The sequence below is a fragment of the Macrotis lagotis genome, chromosome X, assembly GCF_037893015.1.
Source record: "Macrotis lagotis isolate mMagLag1 chromosome X, bilby.v1.9.chrom.fasta, whole genome shotgun sequence".
NCBI classification, from domain to species: domain Eukaryota; kingdom Metazoa; phylum Chordata; class Mammalia; order Peramelemorphia; family Peramelidae; genus Macrotis; species Macrotis lagotis.
The window spans coordinates 393,908,618-393,931,946 of record NC_133666.1 but is presented as its reverse complement, the minus strand read 5'-3'; the positions used below and the strand labels follow the sequence as shown (position 1 = coordinate 393,931,946).

The 23,329-nt window shown below is 38.5% G+C and overlaps 1 protein-coding gene and 1 long non-coding RNA gene across 5 annotated transcripts in view; one reads left to right on the top strand and one right to left on the bottom strand.

Annotated features, from left to right (window-relative positions):
• Window positions 1-3,654: 3,654 nt before the first annotated feature.
• LOC141498000 (uncharacterized) lies at window positions 3,655-7,273 on the bottom strand. 4 transcript variants are annotated; one of them, XR_012471518.1, is made up of 6 exons: window positions 7,066-7,273; window positions 6,511-6,597; window positions 5,237-5,379; window positions 4,633-4,726; window positions 4,424-4,478; window positions 3,655-3,808 (listed from the first exon to the last, which is right to left on the bottom strand). It is a non-coding gene; the product is annotated as an uncharacterized LOC141498000 (long non-coding RNA). The 4 variants fall into 4 exon arrangements; XR_012471516.1 differs by lacking the exon at window positions 4,633-4,726; XR_012471517.1 differs by lacking the exons at window positions 4,424-4,478; window positions 4,633-4,726 and having other exon boundaries at window positions 6,511-6,615.
• Window positions 7,274-8,317: 1,044 nt separating this feature from the next.
• ZBTB10 (zinc finger and BTB domain containing 10) overlaps window positions 8,318-23,329 on the top strand; it is a 62,459-nt gene continuing 47,447 nt past the window's right edge. Inside the window, 3 exon segments of the mRNA XM_074206847.1 lie at window positions 8,318-8,691; window positions 8,693-9,337; window positions 17,045-17,963. Coding sequence (XP_074062948.1) covers window positions 8,338-8,691; window positions 8,693-9,337; window positions 17,045-17,963 — 1,918 coding nt within the window. The 5' untranslated portion in view covers window positions 8,318-8,337.

Genomic DNA, 23,329 nt, shown 5'->3' with positions numbered 1-23,329 from the left:
GAATACAAAGAACCAAGTAGAGAAAAAAAGTAAACAAGAAGAAAAGCACAAGATTTTTTCTAACTTCAAATCCAGCAGTCTTTCTACACAATATACTAACATTCGATTTTGATTTCCATTTGATTTTGCATAGTCTCTGAGACACCATCATTCTATTGGTCCTTTTGAATTTCACACGTGGTCCTCTTTATGGTCAAGAGTTTACATTTGTGAGACAGCTGGTGAGGGTTAGGACCCCAGCTATGGAACAAAGCAAAGTTAACTCACCCACAGGGGGAATAAAACCCATGACCTTGGCCTCATTAGTACAAAGCTTTAACTAAGTGAGCTAGGCAGCCACAGACTAAATATTTACAGTGGACCCACAAAATAATTTAAAAGATTTTGTTATGATTTTATAAAATGCAGTTTAAATAGGAATCTAAATATCAAATATTGTTTCTTATTTTATAGTTGCCTATAAAATGAAAATTTTTAGTGTAGAAAGGACTTACATAGTGAGAAGTTAATTTTAATTTCAACTTTGTCTATCAGAAAATAAATCAATAAGCAAAGTCCTGTGAGAGTAGAATGCAGAAACTGAAATCCCAAAATGTTTTTTAACTTAATACTGTGATATGAATTTTTAAAACTTATACAAAAAGTATTCATAGATTATAAAACTACTGAATAGTCCAGCTGAAATAAATGAAGAGATTTAAAAATACATCATCATAGACCTAAATTTTAAAGTTAAAAGTCCTTCACTCTTACCTTAATACTGTGAGTAAACATGCATACATACATGTTTTTCTATAAATACATACATATTTCCATCACATCATTTTTTTCAGGTTATTTTTCCTGTATTTTAATATTTGTTGTTGATATAAATTTTCTGCTCTCAAGAAGATAGGAAGTCAAACATGTGATTATACATCCTATAAAGATGTATTTCTATTCAACAAATAATTACCTTTCTTCTAGGTCAAAGAATTATGCCAGGTACTACAGTTAGAGACAAAAATAAAACAATACCTGAATTTCAGCTCTATTCATTACCTGTTTGATCTTGAGCAAGTAATTTAACCTCTTCCAGTCTAAGATCATCATCTTTAATCTGAAAGGAGTTGAATTAGATGGTTTCTCAAAGCTCCCTTCATCGAGAAACTTAATTTTTTTTAACAAGGCAATGGGATTAAGTGAACTTACCCAAGGTCACACAGCTAGATAATTATTAAGTTTCTGAGGCAGGACTTGAACTCAGGTCCTCCTGACACCAGGGCCTGTGCTCTATTCACTGTGCTACCTAGCTGCCCCAATTCCACAATTAAGAGTCAATATTTTATTGGTGAGGGTAAAGCCAGGGAAGGAGTCCAGATTGAATAAGGATTAAAAATCAGGCTTTAAGAGCTTTTTCTGAGATTAGACTGTGGAGGACTTTAGCTCAAATCTGAAAAAATTCTTAAAAGTGATCAATTTTTGTTTGAAGGCCTCCATGGGACTCACTACCTGTCAAGGGATCTAGTCCAATATTGGCTAACTCTAGTGGTTAGGAAGTTTTCCTCTATATCCAGTCTAAAATTGCCTTTTTTGCAACTCCCACCTAGTTTTGCAATTATAGGGCACATGAAACTTAATGTCTGTTGAATAGAATTAAAGTGTATCTTTGTAGGTTGTATAAGCGTATTAGTAACTCACGCTTTCTGAAGAAAATAAAGCCATCATGTTCTCCTCTCTTAAAATCTTTTCTTTCCCAAGCTAAGAACTCCTATTTTCTTAAAGTAATACTTATGGCAAAAACTTATGGCCCCTTGACCAACTTGGTTTTCCTTTCTTAAAGTTATCCAGATTCCTAAAATGTGTCATGCAGAACTGAATACAATACTTCAGCTACAGCCTGACCCCAGCAGAGTTAGAACAGCACTCTTAACCTATTCTTTGATATTTTTGTTTATCTATACTGCCATATCTTTTGTTAGGATTCCTTTTCCCATTCTTGACTTATATTGGGTTGACAATTCAATAAAACCATGCGACCTTGTTCAAATGCACCATCTAGTCACACACTTTTAAAAATAAATTTTATTTTACCAATTACATGCAAAGATAGTTTTCATTTTGTAAAATTTTGAATTCCACATTTTTCTCCCTCCCTCCTTCCTCTGACAATGAGTAATGTAATATGTTATACATGCATAACTGTATTAAACATATTTCCATATTAATCATTTTGTGAAGAATCAGAACAAAAGGGGAAAAAAAAACCCCATGAGACACACTTCTCTTACCTTGTACTTATATAGTAATCCTTGTATAAAGTAAACATTCTCCTGGGTTTATGTTTTATTAATTTGTATCTGCTTAATTAAGACAGTATGCAACCAACTGTGGGAGGAAATGGTGTGAAGGTCAGCAAGACAGGTAGAAGATGGTAGAAGTCCTCAAATGCCAGGTTATGGAGACTATACTTTATCTTAGGGCAAGGAAGGTTGTAGAGCAGGGTAGGAACATTATTAAGCATTTACTATTAAAAAAGATTATTTGGTAGCTATGTAAAGGATGGGCTAGAAAAAAAAAGGAGATTGGCAGTGGAAAATGTGGAGATAGAGGTGATCAAACTAGAGGTGGCTTCTTACTTTTAGATACAAATCACTGAAATAAACCTTTTGCAAGGTCTACAAAATAAAATTATTTTATATTTTTTAGTGTCTTTCTCTGATTAGCTTAATTTATATTAGCTCACCAGTTCCCACAACCTTTGAGATATCTTTCAAATCTAAAACTGATCCGATGACTAAAATCTTGGAAGGTAGCCTCCTTCAATTTTTCAATCAATCCAAAATTCCTAACTTCCATAAGTGAATTTTCTCAAAATTACTGTGTCTTAAAATTGGGGAATAAAAATAAAATTTAGCTGAAGCATGAAGCTTTAATAAGGACACCTGGAATTCTCATACCCTAGGATGATAAACTAATACGATCCTGAAGTACCTGACTAAAGACCAATAACAGCAAATGAAAAATAGCTTTTGTAAAGTATATTAAACTATGATCAGGAAAAAAATCATTTCATTTTAAGGAGCAAAAATTGCCAACACCAATTTTAGAAAATTAGGATTGTACAGTTAAATACTTCTGCAGTTTGAAATATATCAGGCAACCATGTATCATACAACATTCTAAAACTTACAATATATAATTTAGTTGCTAAGGCAATTCAGATTAGTGATTCATACACTGGAATGCTAACTTGAAGTCCTATAAACTTACTTTTTCTGACTCATTGAATGACCTTAGGTAAATCATTTAACCTATCTATGATCCTGTTTCATAATTTGTTAAATGAGAATAATAGTCATCCCTTATATAATTCATATGGTGGTTGTGGGAATTAAATAATTTGGTAATTCATTTTAAGTGGCTCAGAAAGTAGTAACAAAGTTTTACTAATATATTTTAATTATCATAATGAGCGGCACCTTAGCAGGAGAGTCAGGGTGATTTAGCTACAGGTCTTGCTCTGACACATACAAGGTTCATGTGACCCTGGGTAACACTCAACACTGAAAGTTCCACAGCAATTGCACTATCGGCACTGGTAGAGGATACTTCTTCATAATACCAATGAAATCACAAGTCTGGCTCCCCCAAAAGAATTATATTTTACCAAAATTTAGCAAATTTTAATTTATTAGTTTAAGACATTCTTTTTCTTGTTATCTGTTAATCAAAAAAGAAAATGTCAAATTTCCCAACAAAGAACAGCATCCCAGCAGGCAGGTTAAAAGCAATTCCAGGGGCAGTCACAGGTCACTTTGTGTTGTCTCTGAAATGGGGAAGCCGGCAGTTAATAATTGGCTTTAAACACCTGAACAATCTTCAGGGCCACAGTAGCTTTAGATAGTCTAGTATAGTCAGGGGAGATCAAGAGTAGAATTTGGATCTTGACTCAACAGTCCAACCCAGTTGATTCTGAGCAATAGTGGGGCTAGGTCAAGGTGACCTATGGTAACTTTAGTTCACTGGAAGATCAGCTAAGGACAGGAAATTAGGGGAAGCCATTAGCATGGATGGTTTTGATGCCTAAGAGACTAAAGGATAGTCCAATATGCCCAATTAGGTAAGGTAATAGAACCTACCAGTGGACCCCACCCCCATCATTTGCTTCAAGCAAATACTTTAGGTATTAAAAAGTTTCTAACTACATTTAAATAAACTGCAAGGCAAGAGGGAGGAGGAAAAAATCAAGAATACAATAAACTGAAAGATTTAAATATTTCCTGATTATACTAAATCAATTAATAATCAAAAAAGAACTCACCAAGACTGGACTGTGCTAACCACTAACTTACTTGGTTCATATTTAGTTACATAGAGTATGGCATAGGGGAAAGAGCAGTAGACTTGGAATTAGAAGATCTATGTTTGAGCTGCCACTTACAAGACTGATCCTGCGAACTAAATGGCTTATCCTTTCTTGGAGTTAAAGTTTTCTCCTTTTAAAAATGAGAATAATTAAAATTTATTTTCTCAGACAGTTATGAAGAACAAATTAAATATATATATATGTAAAAACTATACAGAGAGCTATAAAACACTATACAAATATAAGCCATTATTCATAGAAGACTTTTGCTCTTTTGTTCTTACTATAGTTTAATCTTCAATTTGCAATCTCAAAACACTGAAGGACTTTTGTAAGATTTTCTTTCTATATCATTCCAGCTTATCATAGAAGAAAAACCTTTAAAAGCATTAAGTATGAAAACAATCAGTTTCACTCTGGTGCAATCAAGCTTGTTTCAGGGGTGTCTATTTGCATTTAAAATAGCAAGGTGGTGGTTGGAAAAACTAAGGAGGGCCTTAAAAAGATTTAAAGTCACTAGTTTAGTTCCAAAAGGCTCACAGGTCAAAATGTATTCAGAAACAAGTGAGGAGTGAATACAAACTACAGAGCAGTAGAGGATACTACCATACAAAACAGACTCAAGCCATAAGCAAGAACAAATCTTAATGAGGCTATCTATTATCTAACAGGGTTCAGTGGTTTATATCTAAATCTAAAGTGGGGCTCTCCCATCTTCCTGGGGTTCCCCAATAGAGTGGGAATTTCCTTATTCTAGTAGAACCCCAATAGGAAATGTAGGCTTTTAAGGGTTAGAAGAAAGGATCTTGATTTGCTAGTAGGGATTTGGAAAGGGTGGGGGAATTCCTGTATGCCCACTTAAGAGAGCAGGGGATCCCCTTTACTTACCAGAAGATACTGTGTATGTCATGTTGTTACCCCTCCTACGATCCATTTCCATCATCCTTTCTTGATCTCTAAGCAAACAACTGACAAAGTGTTGTAGAGCTGTCAGCTAAGGAGTCAGGGATTTCATGAAATGATAAAGCCACCTGTTGTATCAACCGCATAATCATTTATCACTATCTAAAATGTCCAGATTAAAGTACAATATTAGGTAGAAGGCAGTGTGCATGTTACAGACATATAAACTGTCCAAAAGTCACTTCCTGGAATATTTAAAAGTGTAGTACACATCAAAAGTTTTGTTCTCAGAGACAAACATCATTGAAGATGAAGAGAAAGTCTTAATTTTTTGCTTTGAAAAAAAAAGGGAAAAATTCAATATTGAAAGCACTGAATGCAAAATGAAAAGCATGTATTACCCAGACCCTTTCTTTATCACTTAATTTTCTGCAAAAATGTCTTTTAAATAAAAGGATCAATTTAAGGGAAAAGCAATGTATTATTAATATGCCAAGTAAATTTTTAAACATTGTAAAACATCAGATATTCCTAAAATATAGATTTATTTCTAGAACATGGTGATGAAGTCAAAGAGTCATTTTTAAAGTCTAGTTCATTGATTTAGAGAGGGGGGAAAAAAAACAAACAAAACTCCTTGGTTCCAGAGTCACAAATTACCCTCTGAACCAGACCAGATATTGCTGGTCATCAGGTAAGTAAAGTAATAACATGGATATCACAACTGAATCAACTAGTTTACCTCACTAGGAAAAACCCACTAAACTCATTGTTTTGTCACAGGTGAATAGTGCCATCTTTATATAGCTAATATACAAAGAACTGATTTCAATTAAAAGTTAAATGTTTAGGACAGAGATAATTTTAAGTATTCTGCCTGAAACTGCATTATATTAAATGAAACTTACTTTTAGTAGATGATTTTCTAAGTCAATGAGATAAACAGTAATTTTAAAATGTCATAATAATTCATAAAATTTCAGAAAATCACATTTTAATTTGTAAGCAAATTGATCGACGAATGGTATATTTTCTAAGGTTTCATAACTGTTAATGCATAGATAAGAAGACAGTATTATTTTTATTTTAAAATGAGAATGCAAAAAAAAAGCACTCCATCAGAGCAAGAATCTCCCAACCAAAAAAATTCATAAAATGCTTAAAACTTTAAAATAATCACTTAATTTTAACGAACTCTTATTCCTCCTGGATATTACAGAAAGGCAATAACCAGAAAGAGTCTCAACTTAGAAACCTACTGGCTATGGGGCAGGTCGTTCAACTTCTCGGTGTCCTCAAGCCAAGTCTTTTAAAATTATATCCCACTTGAAGCAGAGTTTCAGGATCTGCATGGGTAGAGTTCCCTACGTTAACGTAACAGAATAAAATTTACAACATTGATTTTTGAAATGATTAAAAAAAGGTATGTCTGAAATAATTTTACTTGTAAGTTTTGCAAAATTAATAAGAGTTGGCATTTAAAATCAGAGAAGCTCGATTTAATAGATGTTAGGCATAAGCACTTTTACCCACAAAATAAGGGCCATCCTCAAGTGGGTGGAAATCAGAAAACCTTTTCTAAGAATATGTTACGCCGGCTTTATTTATTTCTCATCTCAGATTTGTCCCTCTCGTGACTTCTGAGTTACTGTAAAGTGAAACCATTGGAGCGGCAATTTTTTTTAAATGAAGACTGTTATCTTCAATGCACAATCTTCTCCGCCACACACCAAGACCGTATGCGCCGACTCCTCCCCGCTCCGGGGAAAACCCTGCCTAATATTTATAACGTTATGACATACTGTAATACTCACAAGGTGGTTGTAGAAGTATAAACACAACTGGAGCGCCCTGATTGGCTGGCGGTGATGTAACACCCATGTCAATACTTCCCAGCGAACGCACGTGCTCGACCTTTTATTTAAATTTCCATTTCATCACAGCAATCAGACACTCGGGGCGGCGCGTTTCTGTGCAATGATTCTCGCCTCGGGCCGGGCCGGGCCGGGCCGGGCCGCGCCGCGCCGCCGCCCGGGCCGCCGCCCCCCGGGCCCCCTCGCACGCAGGCACTGGCAGACACAATGCAGCCGAGGAGGAGGTGTCCATGGTGCAATCCTCTCACGCACTCCCGCTCGCGCCTTTGTCAAAGGAAGCGCCCCCGTGGGGCTCCTCGGGGCGCGCCCCCCCAGGCCACAGGCTCCGTAGCGGGGCTCCCGACGCCGGGGACCGGGCCCGGAGCGCTGGGGCCGCGGCGGGGCCGCGCGCGGGCGCCGGCGCAGGGAGACCCGGGGCGTCGGGCGAGCCCGGGGCGCCAACCTGCCCGGCCCCCCGCGATTCCCCTCACCTCCCGGGGTCACCCCGCCCCCGCCCCCGCCCCCCGGGCCCCCGCTTCCTTTCCGCTCCCCCCCCCCCCCGCCGGCCCGGCCCAGCCCCCTTCCCGTCCCCCCGGCGCCCCCCCACCCCCAAGCCCAGCCCCCCTCCCCAGCCCGGCCCCCACCCTCTCCCCCTCCAGCGGTTACTGCTACCCCGGTGCATTGTGGGCGCACAGTCCGTTGTTCATTTGCCATTCGACCTCCGCCGGGGCCTGGTCGGACGGAAGCGCTGCGCCGGCTCCGTGGTCGGCGGCTTATATGCGGAGGCCGGCCGCCCGGCGCGCCGCGGCTGCTCGGGGCCCCGGGGCTGGCGGCGGCGTCCGCGCTCGCGCTCTCCGCCGGCCGCCCGGAGGGGGCAGGGCAGGGGCTCCCCGCCCGGCAGGCCCCGCGCCCCCCCGCCGCCGCCGCCTCCCCCCGCCCCCTAGCCTTTCCCGCGGAGCGCTTTTCGAAATCGCCACGGAGGGGGGCGGAGGAGGAGAAGGGCCCGAGGAAGGAGCCGCGCGAGCGCCGGACGCGTGAGAGGGACCGTGCGCGCGAGCCCGCGGGGCAGGGAGGGGGCGAGGCGCGGCGCGGCGCGCGGGCCCCGGGCGCGGGGGGCGGGCGCGGGGGCGGGGGCAGAGGCGGCGGGGGGAGCCCGGCCGGGGAGCGCGCGCGAGACGGGGCTCGAGACCGGGCGCGAGCCGGGGGCACCGGGCGGCGGCGGCGGCGCGCGCCATGTTCGCTGAGATGAACCGCAGGACGCTGGCGTTCCGAGGAGGCGGGCTGGTCACCGCCGGCGGCGGCGGCGGCGGCTCCACGAACAATAACGGCGGCGGCGCGGAGGCCTCGGCCTGGCCCCCGCAGCCGCCCGCGCCGCGGCCGCAGCAGCAGCAGCAGCAGCAGCGGCAGCTCAATGGGCGGGGGGCGGACGAGGAAGTGGAGCTGGAGGGCCTGGAGGCCGAGGACCTGGAGGCCGCCGCCGCCCCCGCCGCCGCCGCCGCCGCCGAGGACGGGAAGGACCTGCTCCTCGCGCAGGACGGGGGCGGCCCCGCCTCGCTGGGCGGCGGCGGCGGCGGCGGCGGCGGCGCCGGGGGGGCCCATGTTCGCCGAGAGGAACCGCCGGACTCTGGCCTTCCGTGGAGGCGGCGGCGGCGGCGGGGGTCTCGGCAACAATGGCAGCGGCGGCGGCGCGGAGGCCGCGGCGTGGCCCCCCAGGCACTTGAATGGGCGGGGGCCGGCCGACGAGGACCTGGAGCTGGACGCGCTGGAGGGGAAGGAGTCGGTGCAGGACGGGGCGTCCCTGAGCGACAGCAGCGAGGACGAGGAGGAGGGGGCCAGCCTGGGCGACGGCAGCGGGGCGGAAGGCGGCAGCTGCGGCAGCAGCAGGCGGTCGGGCGGCGACGGGGGCGACGAGGCGGAGGGCAGCAGCGTGGGAGCCGGGGAGGGCGAGAGCGTCCAGCACTTCCCGCTGGCCCGGCCCAAGTCCCTCCTGCAGAAGCTGCACTGCTCCTTCCAGAGCGCCTGGCTCAAGGAGTTCTCGTGGCTGCAGTACTGCCAGGACAGCGGCCTCATGTCCTGCGCCTGGTGCCAGAGGCCCCCCGAGGACGGGGGCAGCGGGGACTTGGCCCTGCTGGGCCACGACGAGCTGTCCCGGGGGACTCGCAACTACAAGCGAGCCCTGCTCCTCAGGCACCACCTCTCCGCCGAGCACAGGCTCCACGAAGCCAGCGCGCAGGTACGGCACCTCCCTGCTCCGGACCCCGGAGTCCCCGGGGCTCCGGCTGGGGGGGGGGGGCGGGGAGCGCTCTGGCCGAGCGGCCCGGGAGAGGGCTGGGGGGTGACTGACAACTCGAATTGTTATGCAGAAGGAGCGTTAAAGACCGGCCTTACCTTCTGTGACTAATAAGCAGATTGCTTCGCTATATCTTATCTGATGGGATCGAGATTGGGTTTCTTTAGGCACCACAAAAAGGTTGCAGTTTCCATTCATCTAAGTTTCTCTCCGCTGACAACCCATTTAAAATATACTTGGGACTTTATGGGTCCTGACTAGCTCGAGTGCCGAGCCGAGTCTGAAAGCTGGTAACTGATGGATGAACGGCATCCTTTGCTTCAACTTTTAGGATGTGCCCTTAAGTCACTTTTTTTTTTTTTTTTTTTTTTACGATTACTTGAACACTGTAGAAGAGAGAGAAGTTCTTTGGGAACCGGTACTTGTTTTTCACTTATGAATGATTTCTTTTTAGTTATCTTTTTTGCTTAAAGAAATCTTCTTTTAGGGGTACAGTAAGCTTATCTCTGGGTGTTGTTGTTTTTTTCTTCAAAGTTGTTATAAAATAGCTTGTAAATATTGCTTGTTACTCAATTTTTCTCCCACTTGTTAGAGGTAGGATGAGAATGAGCAGATACAACTATTTGATTTCTGTGTTTTTGTTTTCAAAGTAATTGACTATTTGCCAAAGCTACAGAAGTCATGAATAAGACCAGTTTAGTGACCGGTCCTCGAGCTACATGATATCCTCAAAGCCAAATATCATGAAAATAATAGAAATTTGAAGATCTGCCATATCAAAGTGATCTCGTCTAGCCTGAAACTAAGCTGGTTTGGGGATTTGGTGTAGCCCATGTTTCACTTACTAGGTAGACTTAGAAGCAGTTGTCAGAGCATCACTAAATTATACAGATGCAGTCTCTCAGATGTAATTTATTCAAGTGTCATTGTAGTGAATTGAAGTGATTAAAATGAGATCCAAATTTAGAGATTTCACTTCCGTATGTAGTTGGTCAGGTATTGATAACAGACCGGAATCAGTCCAAAGTTAAAGTTGATGTGTAGTTTAAGTCACTTAGTTGAGCCTAAGAAATAATTACCAAAGCCTCAAATTTACCGACAGACAGTGGCACATGATGATGACATTAATATGAGTTGGCCAAGAGGCATCTGGCGGACTTCTGTATAAAATAAGCAATACCTCTTAATTCTATTTTTTGTTGTTGTTATGAGACTAAATTAGATTGTAGTTGATCTTTTCCAATCTCTTCATCTTACTGATGAGGTTAATCTCAGATGATTTGCTCAAGATTACACAAGTTTAGTTGTTGGAGAACTAACATCAGTTTCTAGGTCTAGTACTTGAAAAATCAAAGACTTTATTATGCAAAGACCATTTTAAGTAAAATGATAGTAATGAAGTTTTTCTTATACCCGGCATGGAAAGAATTGAATTTAGAATTGTGATTAGGGTTCAAATTTTGTCTCTTATATTTAACGTTTTCTAATCTTGGGCAGATCACTAAGACTTTCTGGGTCACAGTCTTTGTAAAATGATGGGGTTGGTCTAAATCAGGAGTTCTTAACCTTGGGTCTGGGAACTTGTAATTTGAAAACTTTCAGTCTAATCTGTTTGCTTTGGAATGCTATATATTTTATTTTATACACTTAAAACATTTTGTTGAAAGCTGTGACCAAAACAAAAGTTATGACCAAAAAAAAAAAAAACAATGTTAAGAACCCTTGATCTAACCCCTGAACTAGATACTACTTTTCAACTCTGAAGATCAGTGAACTCTCACTCATGGCACATCTTTCATCTGCCACACATTTGTGTGATGGAGGGGTATGTACCTTTGTATTGTTCTTGGGTACAGTGCATCCTTGTACTTTTTCCTTCCACAGTATGTACCTTTGGGGGGTGGGGTACAGTCTTAACAGTCTTGGATTAATGCTTCTTCGTCTCTCATTATTTCTCTAATCTCTTCTGGCTGTAATCTATTTTAGTCGGTGCCAAAAATCAGAGTGTTGCACCTTTACAATACAGATTTCACTCCAAGTTCAGAGATTGCTCTGACTGTCAAAATTCATCAAAGTATTTTACATTAACAAATTGCAAACTACTGACAGGTTTCTCACTATTATTTTAAGTTAAATGCAAAATTGGACTGCTAATTACTTGTTTATAAAACAGCCCTGTAGCCATAAGTGGGAACTGGTTGTTGTGGGAGGTCTGTTCATGTTACTCCAGGTAATTTCCAGGTGTTTAAATTGGCTTCATTTTTCATCCTGAACTTCTGAGGAGCATTTCCATCCTTAGCCATCACCTGCAGTGTTGTGCTTCCCCTTAGGTGGCTGTATTTTAATACTGGTTGAAGTTCATTTTTATTAGTATATTTTTGAAAGATTTGATAAGATAAGGTGATTGTGTCTGAACACAGGGAAACTTTATACTCAGATAACTTAAATTATCTGTTATCTGTTAGATTTTGAAAATTTTAAAAATGGAAATAAAGGCAATCCCCATATATGTTTATTATGAAAGTGTTGGCACACCCAAAACTAGTTGATAAATTTTCAGGCAGTTAATTGGTAGACCAGGTCAGTGACTCTTCTCCTTTCTTCCTGTTTCCTCTGACTTTCTGATTGACCATTCTGTTTGAGTTCTTTTGCTGATGTTACATCAGAATCAGGGCTGAATAACCAGTTGAAGGAAAGAAGGTAACACATCATTTCCCTACATTGCATATAAATGGTTTCCAGCAGTTGAACCCCTTTAATATCTACAAATTAGAAACAAAGTGAGAGACACTTTCACCCAAGGGAGCAAGAGGGAGAAAATAGTTAAAACTGAAGCTTTCTTAAAAGCCAATTTGATTGACTAAATGTTCTAGCTCAGCATTGTTTTTATATATATTCTCTTCAGACTAAAGTAATTTTTTAGTGTAGTAATCATTCCCAGTGTTAATGCTGTCCAAGTCTCTTGCTTTTAAGTTCACAGCAGCAAGGCATTGAAGGGCACTAGTGGTAGGGATTTAGTAGTAGGCTTACTGTTGATGCTTTCCAGTTTGCTTTTTGAACCCTTGAAATATTAGAAAATAGCTTTGTGTGTTAAAAAAAGGTATTCTTTATTTCATAGTTACCAGGTGTAGTGAAAAGGAAGACTTGAGACTCGTTTTAATTGGGAAGGTACCGTTTAAGTAACACTGTGACTTTGGGCAAGTTACTTGACCTCTCTAGACTTCCCATTTTCTAAGTGTGAATGCTACACTATATAATGCATGTGCTATACTATACAATATAATACTCTAAGAGAATTGGATGTTACAAAAATTCATTAATTATTGGTTACTTGATCAGCAGTTGAAACTAAAGGATATCTTCAGTTATGGTTCTTAAAGAGGGTCTTTTACTCTACATTTTTAATATCTTTATACTTTTTAGCAATCTGGGTTGTGGTGAGAAAATAGTTTCTAGTCTTTTGTAATCTCTAAAAAAGAAAATATATACCAAGGCCGCACAGTGGTTTAACTTGGGATATGTAGCCTGAAGTTACTGTTTAGCAGGTGTAAATAATACCTTAATAAGTTCGCCAAAGTGAATTCCTCAACAATTTGTGCAAATCAGAATGTGCTGAGGGCTTAATTAAACTCATTTCCAATGAACTTCTCTTTCTATGAACAATTTATATTTTTGGTATAGATTTAGTCTTTTAACTATATACTCTGTACAATTTTTGCCTTAGAAATATATTTTTCAAACAACTGCAGAACACTGCTATGACTTTAAATTTTTTTTTATTGGTAGAAAATTTCATGAAATCAGTCCTTAATTGTTAGTTATCCATACCTTACTATTTGGGTATTTCCTGGGCCATTACCTGTCTTTAAACAGACTGTGAGAAAAAGTAAGGAAAAGAAAACAAAAACTATCAGTTTTGCTGCTTGGATTTACCCTGGTTTGTAGGCAGTAACCTTAGAAATTTCATTTTGCTATGATCTTTAGATGTTGATCTTTTTGCTTTGTTGATCACATTAGCTAAACTATTGGAATGATGTGATCTTAATATGGTATTTTTAGATGGTGGGGAAGTTTCAGTTTTGTTACTCATTTAGGGGATCAAAAGCCACTTTATGAATTTGTTGCGGAAAAAAAGTGTAACATATAGCTGGTTTAGCTTAATGTTCAGTTAGGAAAGGTGTTGGGGCTTATGTGTGTGTGTGTCTTTCCCTCAAATTGCTGCTGCAGATTTTTATTATAACAATTCATAGTAATTTATTCCTTTGCTTGACATTTTATTCAGGTTTTAGTTTTATTAGGATTCTTTTAAGTGGGTTAGTTGTAGAGCTTCATGTTAGATGCTTATCACTCCTTACCTTTCCTATTAGCTAAAAACATGATCCCCCCCCATTACTCCTGGTCACAAAAATAATAGTTGATGAAGTTGAGATTTTTTAAGGCAAACAATAAAGCAAAATATATGGTTGATTATAGCCAATGATTTTCTATAGCTTCAAGAAAGTACTTTATTTCATTTGATTCTTAAACCAGTCCTGTGAGGTGGGTAATTGACATAACTTTTGGTATATTGGTATACTGTGTTAATGTTTTATAGTGTTCTTTCCCCACACTCCTTTGAGTTAGATTGCACAAGTGTTATTATCATTTTACTGATGAAGATACCAAAGTTGAAGAAGGCAAAGTAATTTTACCCAATAATTCAAGAACTACAAAACAAGTCTAAGTCTTAACTGATTTCCACATCTAACACGGTTTCTAAGAAGAAAAAACCTGTTAAGACAATGATAAATGGATCTATAACTAGAAGAGACCTTTTTTTTTAATAGACCATCTAATCTAACACCCTCATTTTATAGATGGAAAAAAATAGAGCTGGGTTAAGTGATGAGCCCAAAATCATTAAGTCAGGTGACTCCTAAACTAAATCCTTCCTTCTACCATTAACAACTTTATCAATCTAGGCCCTTTTCTGTATCAAAAAGCAGTACAATTTCTTTTAAATGAATCTTTAAATTAGTTGATCTGGTCACAGAACTCTGTACTTTTCTAAAAACAAACACAAACCACAAGAGTAATTAGAACTGTCATCCTTGGTTTCAGAGGAGAGAGAAATAGTTGGGCAAAAAAGTTTCAAGAAGATAGATTTCGGTTCATTGTAGGGAGAAACAATTTGAACCATCTAAAAATACTGGAAAGAGCATTGGATTTTGAAGCCTTGTGAAAGGATATTGCAAAATGCTTTGTGTATCGCTTCAGGCAAATAATTTAACCTAATCTCTCAACCTGAGTAATCTTTATTCTTATCCTTGACATTGGTGGTATTCTGGCAGAGATCAGATAACCATGTGTAAGAAATATTGATGTTGAATAGGGGTTGGTTCTCTCTTCTTCTAATTATTTTTCCATGACTATACTTGTCACAGAATACTCCAGCCCACCTTTATAAAGCCCTGAACTATCTGAGTCTTCAAATTATTCTTATTCATCTATTTTTTAATATTTAGGACTTTTTAAACTATTTTGGAATTTGAAATGGGCTAGTTTGGGGTATATTTCTGCTCAAAATTACTTTCACCCATCTCACCTCTGCATGTTGTTGACTTTAGAAAAGAAAAATCCTCCTCAGAATTTACCCACTAAAATTAGTTTTTATGGAAAACAAAAACTTGGTTGACCTTTTGAAATTTATTGGTCTATTTTCTAATTTTTTCTAGGTTCCAGAAAGAATTTGATAATTTGTGATTTTTTTCTTAAGTAATATTGTCATAGTGCTACATAATTGCTGATTCTTGTCTTTTAATAAAATCCTCAAATTTCTCTTTGGGGACACGTGATTTAAAGGAAAACCACTTCCAGTTTTTGTCCTCAAGAGTACACATCTTGACTTGACAAGCTTCAATTGAAGGGCATGTTTAACAGCTGCTAATAACAAACATATGGCACAGTGCTACTATTCAAATGTGAGTAGGAGGTATTGAACACAAAAGCAATGAAAACTTCTTTAAAACTGTTTGGTAACCAACTAATCCAAAACAATGAGGAAATAATTTTAATTTTACACCAGGAATATTCTGGTTTGTTTTCATATTTGATGTGCCAAAATAAATGGCATAAATTTTTAGTTGTGAATGACAGCAATTCTTAGTCTTTATAATACAGAGAGCTTAGAATAAAAGCTAGAATTGATGTTCTTCCCTTTCCCAATTTTTTTGGGGGGGAGTGGGGGCAGATCTTGCTATAAAAGTAGCTTGTGAGTAGCACACCACCTCTTCATATTAACTGCTTATCACTAACTTGGAGTTTTGGACACTTGCTAGAGGTGCTGAGATGTTCAGTGACTGCCTGTGGTCACTAGACTTGGAGCTGGTGCTGTCTTGCTCCCCCTCATAGTAAGCTTATAAAAGTATGCTTCATTTTCCTCTTCATCTTTCCAGTTAACAATAGTTATTTCTTGAAAAATATGATTAATTTTTATGTGTAAAAGTTGTACATTTTTTGTGTCAGTTTTACCAATGGTTTTGCATAAGCTTTAACTGAAACTAAGAACTCTTGATTTCAGATTTTTAAAAGTACACCTACACCTACAAGTACAGTACAGTACAGTTGTAAAAGTGCTTCACACTATCTGACTTATCTCCCTTTGAAGCAAGTATTACCTATATTACTCCCGAATCTTATATGAGGCAATTGAAACTCAGCTCTGATTTGACCATGGGTACACATGAAATTTTGAACCCACTTCTCTCCTGATTCCAGTGCTCTTTCTTACTACTTTGACAGTATGCCTTATAAGAGAATAACAGTGTAAAGAGGAATTTGTAAGATTTATATGGGCAGGAAAAGGTTTCTCATTCTTTTATAACTGATAATTAGGAAAATCTAGGAATTTTCAAAAGAGTATATGCTTTATTTGTGCTGACTCTTCATCCAGAAATAAAAAATTCTTGTTCTCAGATTAAAGAAAACTTTACAAACGGAAAAATAAATGTACTATTTCAAATTTGTCAGCTTGGTGTAATTGAAAAAATACAATGTTTGAAGTTAGAAATTCTGTGTTGAATTTTTATCTGATTTATCTCAATTTTATTATTATTATTATAATTATTATTATCTCAATTTTCACACCCCTGCAAAAAACATGGATAATGCTATTTAAGCTACTGTATATAAGATTGTCTTGAGGAAAGAAAGTTGGGGGGAGTGCAATATATTGAGATAGGAAAAAAAATACCTTTGGTCACCTGGATATCTGACTCATAATCTTTGTGAATGGTGAAAGAATAGAACCTTGAATTTGAGTTCCTAAAAATGCCCTGTTATATCTGCCCAAGCAGATTGATCAGAAGCTTGTTGATTTTTTTCTAGTATTTTTCTGAAATTGGTCTCATTCCATTTTATTAGGAATGTTAGAATTCTGTTTTGTTTTCTCTTGGGGAGAAAGTGTTTCTTTCCACATTTCTTCCTCGCTGCCATCTTTGTGAGAGAAGTTCCAAAAATATGACTACTATTAGCCAGTTTAGTCAATTTAATTATTATTTATTTTCCTAAAAGATAGTAATAGCACTGCAAATTAATCATTTTATTCAAGGTAGCATTAGTTAAAAAATAAAATATATTTCATAATCAGGTTTATTTTTGTCTTAATTATAGGAATCAGAAGGAGTACCATCGGAATCAACAAATGAAGAGGGATACTGTGATTATAACAGTCGGCCAAATGAGAACTCTTACTGTTATCAACTTCTTCAAGAACTAAATGAGCAGAGGAAGAAAGGCATTCTTTGTGATGTCGACATTGTGGTGAGCGGACGAGTTTTCAGAGCTCACAAGAACATCCTGGTTGCAGGCAGCCGTTATTTCAAGACTCTATATTGCTTTACAAACAAAGAAAACCTTCCAAACAAAGAAAACCGTAACCAAACCACTGTTACCCATTTAGATGTTGCTGCAGTTCAAGGTTTTTCAGTCATCTTGGACTTCTTGTATTCTGGTAATCTGGTGCTTACTAGCCAAAATGCCATTGAAGTAATGTCAGTGGCCAGCTACCTTCAGATGACTGAAGTTGTTCAATCTTGCCGCAATTTTATTAAAGATGCCTTAAATATAAGCATAAAATCAGAAGCTCCAGAGTCTGTAGTAGTGGACTATAACCGGAGATCTATTAGTAGAGATGGTCTGCCTTCATCCAGGGATCAGAAGGTTGCCAGATTTTGGGCAACTCGGAATCTTACGAATTTGGCAAGTAGTATAAAAAGTGAAAATGATGGTTGCAGTATTGATGAGGGCCAAATAGAAAACTACCAAATGAATGACTGTAGTTGGGTCCAGGATAGTTCACCTGAAACTGCTGAGAGTGAATCCCAAGGTCAGTCAAAAGTGTTTGTTTGGAATGATATGGGATCACAGGGAATGCAAGAAACCGGCAAAGCAAGGAGAAAAAACCAAACTACAAAAAGATTTATTTATAATATACCACCTAATAATGAAGAGAACTTAGAAGATTGTTCAGTGATGCAAACATCTGCTTCTTACCAGGAAGAGGATTTGCAATTTATTAAGGAAGAACCAGGTAACTATTTCGTAATTCTTGGGATATTTGAGTTTTGAAAGAAGTATTTTTTTATTGTTGTTTTTTGAAAAAAATATACTATTTATATTTCATTTTTATTTTACTAAGTTTTTTTGGCAATGTAATGGGATCAAGTGACTTCCCCAAGGTCACACAGTTAGGTAATTAAGTGTCTGAGGGCAGATTTCAACTCAGTTCCTCCTGACTTCAGGGCTGGTACTTTATCCACTAGCCACCCAGCTGCCCCTACATTTGTTACATATTAGTGTCCAGGAGCATCTCCAGTTGCACTGATCCATTAGGTCTAGTTGACTCCGGAGAAAGTGAGACTGGTGACTTTTGCACAGCCCTCCCTCACTTAAATCCAATTCACTTGCATGTCATGGTCCCTTATCTCATGATATTTATTGAGAACAAAGGATTAACAAGAAATGTATATGTTAATTGAACAATTTAAATTATTCTTCAAAGTATGCTAAAAAATACTTGACTTGTTTGCTCTGAAGTTTAGAAATGTAGTTTATATTGAGCTCTGGATTTCCCTTAGTTAATACCTCCAACTTTATAGATCCAGAATTATCAGCCAATATTAAATACCTTTTGAGTGAATATACAAATAATTTGACTTTTCCTGTTAAAATTATTTCCTATGTTTAAAGAATTAGAACAACTTTGGAATTTTGATAACTGTAGTATGTGAGATAGGGAAGATTGTTTAGATATCTGTTATTTGTGCTCTTCCCCCTTTTCAAATATGTCTTAGTCCTGAGACTTAAGGGGTGGGCAACAGGAGTTTTCTTGCCCTCAAAATAAGAATGAGTATAATTTTTTCCCTTTTGAGAGAGAGGGAATAAGAAGTGAAGTGTGAGGTGAGGCAGGAGCAAAACCTGTCTGTAGAAAGATTTTGGGTTGATGAGTTTCCTTTGCAACACTATCTGTTCCTTAATTCTGGTTTATTTGAAGAAGCAGCCCAGTGGCTTTGAGGTTTCCTATGTATGCCTCAGACTTGTCCACCACTGTCAGATATGATTTAATGCTTTTGTTGCCTCAAAGAATTGTGACTTGCTGGATTTAATATGCTTGAAAAATCTGGTTGCCAGTGGCAACCACATTAACATAGCTTCAGTGACCATGCTAGTGCTGTCTTTTTCTGTTAGTAAAGAAGTCCTGTCTTTAGTTCCCTAAGGGATGAAACACCATGTTTTGTGAAATGGTTTATCTGACATAAATTATTAGTTTTGTTTTTCTTCGGATAGAAATATACTTTCATTGACTGGACATAACATACTTTCTCTTCTACAACTTTGTTTCGTTTTATAAAAGTATGAACTAATTTTTAAAAGCCCTTTTAAAGATGCTGTTTTGAGCAGTAAAAGTTTATAGATAGGTTTTTGTTTCTTTTTTTCAATGAAAGTGAAATTCTTTCCACCTGCCTAATTGTTAGTATAGAGAATTTCAAAGGAAGTCTTTCAAAATTAGAACTGTCCAAATAGATGTGTGTTGTACACTATGTATAGAAAGGTAGAAAGGTGATAAAATAAGTGTTAAATAAATATTGGCTATTAGAATTTTTATTAATGACTTTCTGTTAAATGGCTTGATTTTTCTTGAAGTTTACTTTCGTAGTATAGTTAGTAGAATTAACATTTTGTCTTTTGACATTGTTGATGATATTTTGTCTTTGTTTCTTTCCTGTCCTAAAGTATCTGAATTGCTTAAGTGTAGGTGCTTAATAAATACCTGCTTGTTGAGTTAATGAATTAAATCCTTAATGTGATGTATTTTTCTTACTTTATGGGAATAGTAATTACCAAATCAGTTACTGAAGAGTTGTTTTTTTTGTTTGTTTTTTGTTTTGTTTTGTCAAAGCAAATGGGGTTAAAGGAACTTGCCCAAGATCACACAGCTAGGTAATTATTATTAAGTGTCTGGAACTGGATTTGAACTCAGGACATCCTGACTCTAGGGTTGATGCTCTCTATTTACTGCACCACCTAGTTGCTCCTTCCTGAATAGTTTCAACAGGTTATAAATTGATAACTTTAATAGTAGGGCATAGACCATTTATGGTATAGCATTTCCAAATACTAGACATCTAAAATTTTCTGTGGTAAGTAGTAAAGTTAGATGTAGAAGAGAGTAATGCTGCTGAAATCTTAAGCATCCTGTTAGATGACTATCCAGTTCTGCTTGAGTATTGCCCCTGATGATTACTTTAACAGTTGCAGACTTCTTCAAGTAGAATATGTGGAAAATTTATTAGGCCCAGTCTTCCCCTATAACTTGTTCCCCATTGATTTTAGTTTAGGATCATAGTCCTTGGATTTAGATGGATCTTAGATAACATCTAGGCTTTTCCTCCTTTACGTACATTTTGAAGATGAGTATTTGAGAACCATAAACTTAAACCCAGTGAATTAGAGATGAGTTTAAGGGACAGAAATTTGGGGTTGTAATCCTGGTCTCTCTTTTCTTCTTCTTTCAATACCCTCTAAAGCAACAAAAGAAAATTTGTTCTTCCACATTTCTTTCATCAATTTATTTAAAGCTAACTATCTTTTAATTTTTTTCTGGGCTAAACTACATCAATTTCTGTTGGTTCTTAAATGGCTAAAATGTTTTTCCCCCCCTGCTGTAACTGGGGTTATGTTTTTTCCAGTCTTTGGCTCCTCATTTTCAGATAGAGGTACCCAGACCACAGAGCAGCAGAGCAAGTTTTGAAAGCCATGTTAGGGCACCATATTTAAGGTTCTTTTCATCTAAGCATGCTGCTGTCAGTATTCTTTGAATGTGACTCACAGAATTGAATATAACTTTCCAGGCATGATCTGACCAGGTTTGGAATCCAAATGAGACAATATTCTTTTAGGAGCATTATCCTTCTAGTAGATAATTTGACAGATCTGTGCTGTTTACTTGCTAGTCTTTTACATCTATAGGCATTATAATGGAAAACTATTACTCACGGGGGGGGGGGGGGGGGGGGAATGAGGCAAAATCTTTAGGGTCTCTTCTAGTACTAATATTTATTTTATTTTATTTTTATTTTCATCCATTTGTACATGCAAGTTAAAAAATTTCCCTCCACCCTTCCTTCCCACTCTCCCCTCCCCTTAGTAGGGAACAATAAGGTTAGCATTTTTCATACATATTTTATTAAACATATTTACAAATTAACAATTTTTTAGATGAATTACGATTAAGGGAAAGAGATGTTTAAAAAAATACATTTTTATAAAGTGTTCATCAGATTCAGTAGGAGTGTTTTTTTTTTTCCTGTGTTTTGTTTTTCTCTGGTTGGGGATAATATGGACCATTACCAGTCTAATACAGATGATATAGAACAATAATATTCCATAGAATTCATGTACCATAACTTGTTTAGCTATTCCCCAATTGATGGGCATCCCCTCAATTTCCAATTCTTTGCCTACTACAAAAAAAGAGCTGCTATGAATATTTTGGAACATTTAGGACTTTTCCCATTTTTTAAAACTATTTCTTCTGGATGTAGTCCTAGAATTTGAATTGCTGGGTCAAAGGGGGTCTATGAACAGTTTTATTGCTCTTTGGGCAAACTTCCATATTGCTCTCCAGAAAGGTTGGATCTATTCACAACTCCACCAGCAATGCATCAATGTCCTAATCTCACAACTTCTCCATTAATCATCTTCCCTTCTTCTCATCTAGGCTAATCTAGTAGATGTGAGATGATGCCTCATTGATGTAATCAGTAGTGATTTGGAGTATTTTTCCATATGATTATATGTAGCTTTAATTTCTTCATTTGAAAACTGTTCATATCCTTTGACCATTTATCAGTTGGTGAAAGACTTGTAGCACTAATAATGTTCTATGATAATGATAGGTATTAAAAGAAAAAAATGTTTTGTTTCCTTTCTATTTAAAGATTAAAATTTTGGGAATTCTGAAATTTCCTAATCATGGTTAAAACCTACCTTGATGATATTTTGGGGAGAACAATTATGAGATGAATTATTGATAAATTCAGAGAATTTGGTGTTTCAATTTTTATATATTAAGTATTGGCTTCCTGTGAAGTGCCATAACTTTTTTTATTTTAGATTGCATATTTATCACAAATAAAGCTGAACACCTTTTTAGATTAAGCTGTACCTCTATAGCTTATACATTTCTGTAGGGTAAATGAGTTTTTATTTAAAAACTTTTAAGATATATAATTCTTTGTAAACTTGAAGTCATTAATGGATAAATAGTCATTAAAATGCTCTAAGTCACTGTTGATTAGAGAAATGTCAATTAAGACCACTCTGAGGTATAACTTCATACCCATCAGATTGAGTTAAAGATGACAGAAAAAAGAAAATGACAGATCAGATGACAGATTATGGGAAAATAGGTACATTGTGGATGGAGTTGTGAACCTGGTCATTCTGGAGAACATTTGAAAACTATGCTCTTTGTGCTGTGTATGCCCTTTGACCCAGCAATACCACTACTAATTCTTTGTATCAAAGAGATCAAATGAAAAAGGAGAATTTTATGTACAAAATTATTTATAGCAACTCCTTTTGGTGGCAAAGAATTGGAAATTGAGGGGAATGGCCAAAGGTTATGATAGAAAATTGTGATGGAAATTAATGTATAAAAATGAGCTGGATTATTTCAGAAAAACCTGGGAAGATCTATGTGAAGTGAATTATATACAGCATCAGCATTATTGTAAGGATGAATAACCAGGCAAAGACAAGTCCAAGACCATTCCAAAATTGCTTTTTTTTAAATTTTATAAAAGCAATGGGATTAAGTGACTTTTCCAAGGACACATAGCTAGGCAATTTATTATGTGTCAGGTCTGACTCTCCAGGGCCAGTGCTTTATCCACTGTGCCACCTAGCTGCCCCCCCATTCCAAAGTTCTAATGATGAAAAAATACTATCCACCTTTAAGAGGAAAAACTGATAAATTGAGTGCCAGTTGAAGTAGAATGCTTTCATTTTCTTTATTTTTCTTGCCTTTTTAGGAGTAGCATTTCACATTTATATTATCATTGCCTTCTCAGTGCACGCGTAGGGGATTGAAAAGAATTTGGAACTCAAAAAAATTTTTTTTAAGAATATTAAAAATCAGGGCAGCTAGGTGGCGCAGTGGATAAAGCACTGGCCCTGGAGAGTCAGACCTCAGACACATAATAAATTGTGTGGATAGAGCATGGGCCCTGGAGTCAGGAGTACCTGAGTTCAAATCCTGCCTCAGACACTTTAATAATTACCTAGCTGTGTGGCCTTGGGCAAGCCACTTAACCCCATTGCTTTGCAAAACCTTTAATTTCAGACAGAGCTTGAACTTTGGAGAGGCGTTGCCATCCCTACTACCACCCCTAC